This window comes from Tupaia chinensis, unplaced genomic scaffold (genome assembly GCF_000334495.1).
Source record: "Tupaia chinensis unplaced genomic scaffold, TupChi_1.0 Scaffold000234_1, whole genome shotgun sequence".
Classification (NCBI taxonomy): domain Eukaryota; kingdom Metazoa; phylum Chordata; class Mammalia; order Scandentia; family Tupaiidae; genus Tupaia; species Tupaia belangeri.
The window spans coordinates 3,319,542-3,332,396 of NW_006159712.1; the positions used below are offsets into that span (position 1 = coordinate 3,319,542).

The 12,855-nt window shown below is 55.0% G+C and overlaps 1 protein-coding gene across 1 annotated transcript in view; it reads right to left on the bottom strand.

Moving 5' to 3' along the window:
• WWC1 (WW and C2 domain containing 1) overlaps window positions 1-12,855 on the bottom strand; it is an 83,165-nt gene that overhangs the window by 35,030 nt on the left and 35,280 nt on the right. Inside the window, exons 10-14 of the mRNA XM_014587757.1 lie at window positions 6,842-6,931; window positions 5,602-6,158; window positions 2,279-2,387; window positions 1,751-1,831; window positions 992-1,078 (exon numbers count right to left, since the gene is read on the bottom strand). Of these exons, the coding sequence (XP_014443243.1) occupies window positions 992-1,078; window positions 1,751-1,831; window positions 2,279-2,387; window positions 5,602-6,158; window positions 6,842-6,931 (924 nt within the window). The remainder of the gene's footprint in view (window positions 1-991; window positions 1,079-1,750; window positions 1,832-2,278; window positions 2,388-5,601; window positions 6,159-6,841; window positions 6,932-12,855) is intronic.

Below are 12,855 nucleotides of genomic sequence, written 5' to 3' on the forward strand. Positions count from 1 at the left end.
ATTCCACCCCCCCCCTCCCTGCCCCTCCCCCCCCCCCGCAGATTCGCAGACCCCAGCCGTGCTGAGTCTGAGGGCAAGAGCGTGCAGAAGGGTCCCTGAGGGTTACCCGAGGACTCTGGGACCAGGCGCCTCATACACTGTAAGGCACAAGGTTCCAACCCTGTGGGGGGGAATCTGACATTTCTAACACAAGCACAGGTGTGTTTGTCCTCGGACCCAGACCCCTCACTTCCAGGCATTTTCCTGCAAACACTCCTGTCCAAGTACCAAGGAGACGGGAGTTACTCACCCTGGCACATCATGGGCAAAAACTGAAACCACCCCAGTGTCCCATCTTGCTTTCTTCCTGTTTTGTCTACGTTCCTGCCTCTTCCCATGTGTCCCACCCTCCGCTGCTGTCTGGGTGCAGACCACAGAAGTAGAAGCTGCCGTGGCTGTCCTCATGGCCTGACGGTCTAGGTAGGGAGACAACGCGGAGCAGACGAGCGTGATGCAATGAAGCCAGGCCTACGCAGGAGAGCCGACTCGCTCACACACAGCACGGGCCTCGGCGGTCCCATCAGCCTCCAGGGAAGATCCAGCCACACGCTGGAGCCCAGTGACGGGCGGCCACTCTCCAGGATGGATGATTGTCTTTCTGCATGGACTGTCTGAGCTTAGAGAAGACAAAATGGACCGTGGCCCTTCTACATAAGGCCCCAAGCTCAGGAGGGCAGGGTCCCAGAAAGATTGCTCTCACTACCCCCATCCTGGAGTTCAAATAGGGAAGGCCTGGTAGGTGTTCAGGACTTATTGAGAAATTGTACTTCTCTTGAGAGTTGGCATATTGGCCACTGTCCCTGTACCCACAGTGTCCCTGGTGACACTCTGCATCATTGTCATATGCAATAAATACCCACAGGGCCTGAGCTGGAATGGGACGGAGCAGAGATTGCCTGAGGGGTGACATAGGGTGTGACAGGGACACACGCCTGTCTGGCCACATACTCACACTTTCTGGTCTTGTTGCAGCAACAGAGCAGAGAGGTTCTTCAGCTGGGCGATGAGTATTGCAAACTGCTTACTCTTCTCATCATACCTGAAATGGAAAGGGACAAGCGGCACACCCATTAGCAGTGAGACATTTGCCTCTTTCTTTCTGTTGACAATCACGAGATGCAGCTCTTGGCTCTCTGGGAACTCTGGGAGCTGGAGAGCCCATGCTTTGCTGCCGTGCAGGGACAGGTCCAGAGCCACGGCGGGTGTCTGAAGTTTTAAAGAGAAGCCAGACGTTGATGTGAAATCTCCTGATAGCAAATGTTGGCCGTTAGTTCCCGGTAGGAAACACCAAGGCCGTTCCCTAGCAAGAGGAAACAAAAGCAAAAATGTATGTAGCAACCAAATCTGGGCTTCCAGATGGCAGCCCCCAGCAGTCCACGTGGGTTTAGATCACTGAATCCTGGATGGGGACAGAGAGACAAAAGCCACAGTGACAATAAACAAATATGCTGAGAGGCAGGAGGTCCTGGCTGGTGCTGCCACCGGCCAGCTCAGTGGGTTGGGGCCAGTCAGGTCTTTGAAAACCGTCTTGCTCTTGTATTACGGAGAGCTGGGAGGTGGACAAAGAGGTGGCACCCCTTTAGTTAGGGGTTTGCAATGGTCACCAGGTCCTGCTGGTCCTGCCTTCCTCCCTAGGTAGCTGCAGAGATCAATTCTAGCAAAATGCTGCCCATGGCGAAGGGCCCCCTTTCTTGACTTCCCCATCACTTACTTCAGGGCGATCTGAACCCGTGTTGCACCAACGGCTTCAGATTCGTCACTGTCGAATGCAGCTGCTTCTGAAGCCCCCGGTCTGAAAGGCAGCAGGGAGGTGGCAGTTAGGCTTTTACGCAGCGACCCAGGTCACGGGAACAAATGCATTTCTGGAAATGGGGCTCTCTCTGGGGTGCCTTGGTTGGATTCTCCGGAAGCAAAGTTGGGTCTGGTTGGCATCCCTCTGAACCCTACTTCCCACAGTTGCTCTGGACCCCTGTGTGGAAGGGGCTTCCCCCTCTCTAGCGCTTGCACCTGAAGCTACACACCCTTTCTTGGCGGCTGGAACAAGCTCTCTCCTGATCTGAAGCACCTCAGCTTCTGTCCATCCCTTCAGCTCAGGGCTGCTGGAAGAAGCAGGCGCATAGCCAAGAACACCCCTGGGGCCGTCCCTGCACACTGTGGGGGCCATGGGCAGGCCTGGTTCTGCGTACTCAGAGTTCACAGCCTACACAGACACAGGGACAGCCAGCACTCGGGGACCCACCTTTGCACAGAAGCCTCGTACACACCACTGTCCCCAGCCACTGACTCGTCGGACACAGCCGCTGAGACACAGGCCACTTTCAGGCCGCACCCCCGGGCCGTATTCACAGCTGGAGAGGAGGAGGGACAAGAAAGATACACAGGCAGGTCCAGAAACCGGGATGCTGTCATTGCCACACCCAGTTTCATCCCACCGTGCCTTCAGTCAGTCCTACCAAATTCCAGCTGCCTCGGAACTCTGCAGCCAGGCCATGCTTTGTCGACGGAGGGGTAATGTACGACTTTGTGTCCCACATCCTAGGCTCTGGAGTCAAATCGCCTGATTCAGAACCCAGCTCCACTAAAGGCTTTATGGCCTCAGGACAAAGCTCTGCACCCCCTGAGGCCCCAGATCCCTTATCTGTAATATAGGGGTGACAGTAATTACATGTAGGGCTATTTGGAGAATGCAAGGAGACATTGGAGAAGTCCTCGGTAAAGAGATTGATGCAGGGAAGGTGCTCTATCAGTCATCTCCCTCTGCCCACTGCACATGTTTCCATCACCATGGTAACACCGTCCAGCTCAACCCTGCACACCTGGAGTAGGTTAACAACTTCTGTGCTCTCAGGAGGGCGAGGGAGGGGTGAAGCACCTGCTCTCCCAGCCGACCTCTCCCGTTCCACTCCCAGTTCAGCTCTGCCTCTTCTCTGCCCCTCAGAGGGCCTCGGACGCCCCTCTGACCTGGACTGACGGTGACCGGGCACTCGGCCCAAACTGCACTTTCCTTCCTTACCCAGGTAATGGGCACCAACGATGTGCCAGGTTCAGGGTTACAAAGATGAGTGTGATGGTTCGTGCCCTCTGTGTGGGGGGAAGGCCAGATTCAGGCCTGGCCACCTGACAGCCAGCACTCAGAGCACCTACTGCGTGCCAGGCACTGCAGACGGACCTGCAGGCTCGGGGTTCGCAGCATGGAGGAGCCCTGAGACCGGGGGCGTGTCAGGCCCATGGGAAAGCATGGTGGTGAGGCGAGGCTGGCGGTGCGGGCGCAGAGCAGCCGTGGGATGTGGCTTTTCCAGCCCGCGGAGACCTCCCGCCTTCAGACCCTCGCATCTCTCCCCTCCACTAAACCACTTACGGAGATTAATTTGTCTGCTGACTGAACAGCGGCACTAATCGCGTAACCCTGCTTAAACGTCTGAGTCTGCCTGGCATTGCTCGCTGCAGGGGAGGCTTCTGGAGATGGCATGAAGGAAACGCCATCCTGGGACCCATGTGTGCCCAGACCCATGTGCTGTCTGTGGCCACAAGCCCTGAGGACTGCTGAGAGGAGAAGGAAGGGGTGTCACTTTCCAGGACACGGCTGGGGCCTGAGTATCCTGATTTGGCTTAACACCCCCTCTTCTTGAGCCTCATTAGAGGTGCCACCTGCACCCCCATCACTCCGGGGAACAATTTTCTGGAGTTTGCCACCTGCTGCAGTGGGAAGCCTGTTTTTATTTTTGTCTGCGAGCACTCAGCAAGCCGCCCCTCCTGATGAGGGAACCCCGGGGATCTCTCACTCCTCTTCTAAGCCAACTGCTGGCACTCGGAGCCTGCAGTCAACCAGGACACCGCCATGCCCGCTCGCTCCCTCTGGCTCCTGCACAGGAACAGATGGCACTGGGCACAGCGACAGTACTCCTGGCCGTCCCTGAGCCCACTGTTCCCTCCCAGCTGGCCTCACAGGGAGCCAGGAGCACCAGCCCTGTGTGCACAGAGCCATGCAGAGAGGGTGGGTTCTGGGTGCCCCTCCACAGCTGCAGGACTAACCTCAGATGCATCCTTTAACCTCATCATGTCTCACTTTTCCATCTGCAAGGTGGGGATAAAAACAGCATCCGCTTCACAGAGTTGTTGTGAGGCTTAAATGAGGCTTAACGGTACCCAGATCCTGGACCCCAAACTCGGTACCTTCTGGCGATCTTTGTTGTGTGTGTGCATGGGGGCTGCCTGGAAAGCCAAGGAGCCCCAGATGAGCTTAGTGAGCACCCTACTTCGTCCTTCACACCCAGGACCCTCTGCCCTTGGTGGAGCCAGCAAGCACCAGGAGTGATGAGTGAATGAACACATCATGAATAAATACCCATCCTGAAAAGGGGGCGGGGCATGACACTCAAGGGGTTGGGTTTCGGGATCAGGGGACCTGAGCTCCAATCCCTGCTTCCTCATTTGTTGATGGGATGCCCTGAGGCAAGTATCACCTCTGAACATCTGGTTGCTCATGGGCGAACTGGCTTAATGGAGTAACCTATTCCACCGCATAAATTACACCCCCAAAGCACAGTGCCTCCCCATTGGAGGCTGCGGCTAGCACTCCTCCCCTAGTTGAGTCTCAGCTGTCAGGGTCTGTATCTTCTATTTTGAAGATTCCCACTAGAATATCTCAATCGAAATCAGAGTCTTCTCTCTGACTCCACGTGGAATGAGGCTCGGTTCACCCTGCATGGCTCCAAACAGTTCCATGAGTCCCTACTGCAATTAAGATCAAAGCCAGGCCTTATCACAGCCCACCAGACCTTCCGTGATCTGACCAGCCTAACTTTCCCGCCTCTCTGGTGACCCCCTGCCTCTACATCACAGCTCCTTGCCCTTCTCTCTGTCTCCAGAGATTTCGCTCCTGCTTTTCCCAAGGCCGGCACCTTCTCACCACTCTGTTTACATGTCACCTTCCTTCATGACCCAGTCTGAACTGGCATCCCCTCTCCATGACGAAAGGCTCTTCACGTTCCCTGCTTTCTCCACCTCACAGTGCTTCTGCCTGGTTGCATGCCTATTGCCCATGCCTCCATCCGAGCGGAAGCTTCGTGAGAGCAGGACCGTGTCTGTCTGCACTGTGCGTGACTTGGTGTCTGGCACATGGCCTCTCTGTAGAATGCATGAATGAATCCATGTGCAGAAGCTACCGGCATAAGACCTACTACGGATTTCGTTTCAGTAGGTACCAAGTATCTGCCGGATAAATCCACGAACAACCCTTAGCACCACACCTAGAACATACTGCGTTAATACATATAGATCTATGAACAAGCACACGGAAGGGGCTGGCAAGTGGCCTGGTCGTTAAGGGCGGTGGACTCCCACATGGCTGACCATGGTTCGAGTCCTGGACTTGGCAACTTGCTTTCTCACTTTCCATCTCTCTCTCTCTCATGCTGTCCCTCTGTGGTCAAATTAAAATAAGCAAATAAACAAATAAAGTTAAATAAAATAATTCTTAAAAAGCAGTCGGTAAATGGCGACCATAAGGAATCCCTGGGGTCCCGAGTCCAAAGCATCCCTTTGCCTTCTCCCAGCTCCCACCTCCGGATGTGGTGCCGCTACCTTGTCCCAGCTGCTTGCCCTCCGTCCCTGCTTCCTCCAGCCGGAATCTGTCTCGGGGGGTGCTGCTGAGGCTCAGTTCGCTAAGAGTGGCATTCAGCTCCAGGTCTTCAAACTCCAGGGGGTTCAGGAAAGCATCTCCAGTCAGGAGGGGGTCAGCGATAAGTGGAGAGCAGGGTGGGGAAGGGGAGGACAGAGAGGAGCGTGGGGACAGGGAGGTCATGGACTTGGGGGTGCCAGACAGGGAGCGCAGGGCCTGCAGGCGGCCGCCCCCCTCGGCCTTCTGAGTCTTGGCCACCTCGTCCTCGTGGATGGTGGTGATACAGCCTGAGGGCCGGAAGCCTGTGGCGCCCTCCAGGAGTAGGAACTCCACTTTGTTCTGCAGCTCCGAGTCCAGCGCCTCAAAGGGGTCATAGTAGAGGTCAGTGAAGCTGGCCGAGGTGGAGGAGTCCAGGCTGGAGGCGGCCAAGGACCCCCGGCTGGACGCAAGGGATCCGGGGCTGCTGCCCGAGGACAGGGACTGCATGCTGCTCGAGAGGCTGTGGACGGGGACACAGAGTGTGAAGAAGCGGGGCGGGGGCCACCTGGGACTTCCCGCCATGATCTCACGGGACCCGCCCGGCAGACTCCTGGGTGGGCCATCCACTCCCACTAGACTGAAGAGAAAACAAATACTCCAAGAAGGCCAGAGTCAGAGAGTGGCAGAGCTGCGATGTGAACCTGTTAGCCGCTTCCAAGTCCATTTTATTCCCCTTCTAGTTCTCCATTTCCCAACCGCCATCACCCACACTGCCTTTCTATCATATGGCTCTATATGTGAACCCAGCCCCAAATATTCCTTAATATCGGTCTTGAAAAACCCACTTTTTATATACTCTTTGTTGTTCTTAAACTCTGCAATAAATGTACTAATGCACTGCTGCCGCCAAGGCCCAGGCCCGCGGTCTGCTCTGTGCTGTAAAAGCGGACGGGCAGGCACATCAAGTGTGCCATAAAACATCCCAGCACCTGTGGGGCCCTCTCCTGTGTTACCAGCCTGGAGAGGTGAGGAGCCTGCCCACCCCAGGCCGAGCCTCAGGCTGTAGGACTGGCCACCTGCAGTGCTTCCGAATATCTACCCTCCGACCATCATGACCGGTAAAGGGTAGAGTCTGGGCTGGGTCCCACCTGGGGACTCCTGGCCATCCCTAGGGCTGCAGTCACCCCACTGCCCACCACTCACCTTTTCAGCTGGGAGTGCAGAGTTGCTACCTGCCGAGTGGCTTCCTCCAGTTCTCTCACCAGCTGGTTCCTCTTACTGTTTAACTTTAACCTGCAGGGAGAGAGGTCATGAGAAGGAAGCCCTGAAGGAATCCCCTCCAGCTCCCCAGAAGGAGGAACGGGCATGTGGCATGTACTTATAGATGCACACAGACCTATGGACACACACACACACACAGAAGAACTTTCTGGAAGCATTTTACTATGGTGTTTATGGAAGAGCAGCCTCCACAGATCCTAATCCTACAGTTGTTACTCGATTACTCACCACCGTGTACTCAGTACTGTGCTAGAACCTTCTAACACTGCCTTCATCCACTTGCACAACAATGCTGCACCCTAAGAATGCTCTTTGCCACTTTCACAAGAGTAAATTACTTACGGTGAAACAATTATTTACCTGTAAACAATTATTCAACTATACACAATTTCCCCGAAACTGCAGAATCAGTGGCAGAACTAGATTCTACCCAGCCATCTCTTCCTCCCTCGTCCAAGTAGTGTTTGCTGAGTGCCTCCCTCACAGGCTCTGTCCTTGGCACTGGGGATAAAGAACTGCGCCATACAGAACTTGGTCCTGCTCTGTGGCGCTTACATTCTGTGGGGACCAGCTGGGGAGAACAGATATTAAAGACTCAGAGGTCACACGAACACACTGTGTGACGAGGCCCACGAGGACAGGTACAGACTGTGGGGAGAGAACCTAAAAGGAAGAATCCAGTCTAGACTGGCAGGGGAGCCTCTCTGAGCAAGTGACTTAGTGGCTGACAATGCTGATGTTCATCCTTGTCTGTGTCCTCCTCGGTTCCGGGGCTCATGGCTGGACCCCCTTCCTCGCCTCCCTTACAGCTAAGTAGGTGGGGCGTATGTCTGAGTTCTGGCCAATGGGACATGAGCAAAGCCAGGTGCATTGGCTGAAGTTAGGAGGAGCACATCTGTCTTCCTGTCTCTCGGAAGGCCTCTTACGGCCTTGGAGGGAGGATACCACACTCCTGGGTTCTACTTTGCCTTGCGGAATGAGCAAGCCTGCGGGCAAGGCCCAGGGGTCACTTATTGGGTATCGCAGGTGATCTTCAGGCACCTCGGGTTTACGAGCTGCTGTGCTGACTGGGGGCTGGACGAAGGCAGTGGCTGGATCTTGCTCCCTCAGTACCCAGCATGGTGCCTGCTGCAGGGACATGCCCTCAGTACTTGCTGAATGGAGAACTTTCCCCAGACGGAACAGGCAAAGTCCATTCACTGCTGAAAAGTCTGGATGTTAAACCTCCCAGGGACAGGCACGTTCCGCTGCTGGCCTCTTGTCCTCTTCTGCCATCCTGCTGGAGAAGGACGACTGACCTTTGCTCCCAGGATAACGAGTATACCCAGAGCACAGTGGCACCCTGGGAAACAGGGCTCGTTTCCCCAGAGGCATCACCACACACCATGCCCCTGTGAACACACCTAGGCCCCTGACACATGCTGCTCACAGACCAGAGCTGGATCTAGGCGTGACTGAAAGGGGTTGAGGCCAGTGTGCAGAGAGGCCTGGACGTGGCCCTTGGCCAGCTCAGTCCTCCCAGAGTCCTGCCTGGGGCTGCTGGGGCCAGCAGGAGGCTGGCACATGGAGCCACAGTGAACAGAGTCCTTGATCAACAGAAGGGACAAGGCTGGGGACTCTTTTGACACTGCAGAAGACAAAGCCCAGAAAAGGAGTGGTTGGGCTCACCATGTCTGCCTTCGCTTTCCTCGTATTTACTGGAGGAAAGCCACAGAGTGTTCTGGGAGTAAATGCAGGAGTGCACAAGAGCCCCAGCAGGTGCTGAGGGATCTGGAGTCGGGCTGCCTTGACTTCCTGGGGGTGGGGGCGTAGCCCCTGGCAGCAGGTGCCCAGGTGCCGAGGCCTCCTCCTGGCACTGCAGACCAGATGGCAAGTGTGTATGATGCTGGGCACACACTAGGAGGCCAAGAACATGGGAGCGTCGAAGTGGGCAGAGGGCCCAGGAGGCGGGGCTGGAATCCCCACGAGCTATAACTTGGCACCTGGGATGCTGGTTAAACATGCCAGAACCAGGGCAGTATCTCAGGCTGAAGGATGGGTCCCGGGGAAGGCCAGATAGCCCCTGTTCCCACAATCATCCCGTGTGACTGCACGCGGTTCTGGGGACTGAGGGAAGACCTGCAGCAGACAGGGGCTGGCCAGGAGTAGTTGAAGAGGGCTAGGATGCTGGGACCCTGACTGCTTCAGGACTGGGGCTTAGCAGGGCCTACCTTTCCTAGATACATCCATTCCTGTCCTGTCCAAGGCACCTCGAATGGGAGAGGCTGCTGAGTGAAGGTGAGGAGCACAATAATCCCATGATGAGAGAGAGGGAGACAAACCGAGAGAGGAGACAGAACACTCAACACAGACAAGCACGGAGCCAGAGCAAGAGGCTGCAGATACAGGCAGACAGTGGATGCTCCCCTCTCCCCCTGTAGGAGGCTCACGGCCATCTGCACTGCCCCCGCTGTTCCTGTGGGCCTCACAGCCTACTACTGCATTTCCTCAGGGGACCCTGCCCTCCTGGGCCTCCGAGTTGCCTATAACTTTCCCCAGACGGAACAGGCAAAGTCCATTCACTGCTGAAAAGTCTGGATGTTAAACCTCCCAGGGACAGGCACGTTCCGCTGCTGGCCTCTTGTCCTCTTCTGTCAGCCTGCTGGAGAAGGACGACTGACCTTTGCTCCCAGGACTAACGAGTATACCCAGAGCACAGTGGCACCCTGGGAAACAGGGCTCGTTTCCCCAGAGGCATCACCACACACCATGCCCCTGTGAACACACCTAGGCCCCTGATACATGCTGCTCACAGACCAGAGCTGGATCTAGGCGTGACTGAAAGGGGTTGAGGCCAGTGTGCAGAGAGGCCTGGACATGGCCCTTGGCCAGCTCAGTCCTCCCAGAGTCCTGCCTGGGGCTGCTGGGGCCAGCAGGAGGCTGGCACATGGAGCCACAGTGAACAGAGTCCTTGATCGACAGAAGGGACAAGGCTGGGGACTCTTTTGACACTGCAGAAGACAAAGCCCAGAAAAGGAGTGGTTGGGCTCACCATGTCTGCCTTCGCTTTCCTCGTATTTACTGGAGGAAAGCCACAGAGTGTTCTGGGAGTAAATGCAGGAGTGCACAAGAGCCCCAGCAGGTGCTGAGGGATCTGGAGTCGGGCTGCCTTGACTTCCTGGGGGTGGGGGCGTAGCCCCTGGCAGCAGGTGCCCAGGTGCCGAGGCCTCCTCCTGGCACTGCAGACCAGATGGCAAGTGTGTATGATGCTGGGCACACACTAGGAGGCCAAGAACATGGGAGCGTCGAAGTGGGCAGAGGGCCCAGGAGGCGGGGCTGGAATCCCCACGAGCTATAACTTGGCACCTGGGATGCTGGTTAAACATGCCAGAACCAGGGCAGTATCTCAGGCTGAAGGATGGGTCCCGGGGAAGGCCAGATAGCCCCTGTTCCCACAATCATCCCGTGTGACTGCACGCGGTTCTGGGGACTGAGGGAAGACCTGCAGCAGACAGGGGCTGGCCAGGAGTAGTTGAAGAGGGCTAGGATGCTGGGACCCTGACTGCTTCAGGACTGGGGCTTAGCAGGGCCTACCTTTCCTAGATACATCCATTCCTGTCCTGTCCAAGGCACCTCGAATGGGAGAGGCTGCTGAGTGAAGGTGAGGAGCACAATAATCCCATGATGAGAGAGAGGGAGACAAACCGAGAGAGGAGACAGAACACTCAACACAGACAAGCACGGAGCCAGAGCAAGAGGCTGCAGATACAGGCAGACAGTGGATGCTCCCCTCTCCCCCTGTAGGAGGCTCACGGCCATCTGCACTGCCCCCACTGTTCCTGTGGACCTCACAGCCTACTACTGCATTTCCCCAGGGAACCCTGCCCTCCTGGGCCTCCGAGTTGCCTATTCGTCGGTTGTGGAGGAGGTCCTGGTGTCCCTGAATGGCTGTTCCCAGGGAGCCATGGGGCCTTTGGGAGATGGGAGGCAAGGCAATAATGCAAAGCCTTCTGTGTGAGCAGCGCACAGTGACTGTGGGTGCTAGGGCCAGCAAGCCTGGGGGCGACTCATCCCAACTCTGCCACTCACTGATGCTGGGTGAGCCTCAGTTTCCTCATCTGTAAATGGTGGCTACTGTTAGGATTTCTGATTTTTTTTTTTTTTCTAAGAGAGATTTTTGCAATAGGGCATGTGTGCTCACCAGAAAGACAGAGAGAGGCAGGAAGTGAGAAATCGTCCCCGGGGGAATGCCACACCACAATCCCCTTTCCTCCATTCTTGTCTTGGGAATCTGGGTATGCATGCACATGTGCCTAGCATGAGTCTTAAGCCTCTGGGTCTGGGACTCAAACCGCAGCTGACTGTAGGAGTCCAGTGACATAACTATTCTATTATGCCATCTGCTGGTCATATTTTTTTGTTTAAGTTTTTTTTCTTTCTTTGCTTTATTTTTTACTTTTTACTATAGGGCATGTGTGCTCACCACAAAGAGAGAGACAGAAAGAGAAAGTGAGAAATCACCCCACTGGAGGGGGTGGGGTGACCACAATCCCTCCTTCTCCAGTCTGCTCTTGGGGTTTTGGACATGTGCACACACATGCCTGGCATGATTTTCACACTGTCAGATCTGGGACTTGAACCACACAGTGGGATCCAGCACTTGAACCCCCATGTCGCCTCCTGGCTCCTGGGGGTTTAAATGAGATGATATGGGTTACAGGGTTGGGCACAGAATGGTAGCTCTTACATGCAGTGCATCTTAAGGGTTTCTAAGAGAACTTCTAAATTTAGTTTCAAGAAACCGGAATTTGTATGCAGGGAAAAGCATCAGTTCACAATCTGGTCCGACCACCTGCCTTCAGACTATATAAGCATCAATGTGACTGTCTTGTTTTTTCCCTATGATGCAAAGGAAGCCTTTGCCAACTGGTCAATGATTTGCTCAAAGTCAGCTGGTAGGAGGGGTGTCTTTTTTTAACCCAACAAGGGGTAGGACTGCCACAAATTTGCTTTGTTCAGTTGCTGGCTATGTGATGGACAGCTAAGGCTTCTAAGTGGCAGTTACAGGGCCACAGATCAAGGGAGGGACCCAGGGGACTGGTACAGAGACCAGGAGATGCACGCAGAGGCTCAGAGAGGGTCTTCCCAGGTTGGCTAACCTTTCAACACTGAAGTCTAGAGCACATAGATATAGGCCTTGTGCCCAAAGAGCAGTCCTAGGGAAAGCTGGATGGAGTCTTGGCATAAAGGAGACTTTGAGCAGGTATGTCCAAGACTGCAAGGCACCAGTTTTCCAAGCTCCTCCTTCTCCACTTCTCCCACATACCTGGTGGTGGGTAGGGGTGGGTCAGCCATCTCTGCCACTGGAGAATGGAGCAGAGGGAATGGCCACACTGTGGACATTTATTCTAGCAGTTTATTCAACTGCTAGAATGGGACTGCGAACTGGGTGCCTTAAAGCTGAGGGAGCAGATGGGAAGCCAGCAGGTGGTATGGTGGTTAAGGTGCAGCCCCCACAGGGCTGACTCTGTGGTTCGAGTCCTGGATTTGGCAGCTTGAAAATTAATGCTGGGTGCATGTGCTTATGTGTCCAAAATCCCAAGAGGAGAATGGAGGAAAAGAGTTTGTGGTATGGCCATCCCCTCTGGGGGATGATTTCTCACTTTCCTTCTGTCTCTCTCTAGCTAGTGCATGCACCTTATAGCAAAAAGAAAAAAAAAAAAAAAGAAAAGAAAAGAAAAGAAAAGAAAAGGCTGAGGGCTCTCAGGGGGTGACCTAGAACATGGATAATATGCACCTAGGACCACTGGGCTGCTTCACCTGGGGTACAGGCATGTTGATCTATCTTACAAACTGGGCTTTTGCCGCTGATTTCACTGGAATAAAGAATTCTCTTGCACAAACCTGGGTCTAAACACACACACACACACACACACACACACACACACACACACACA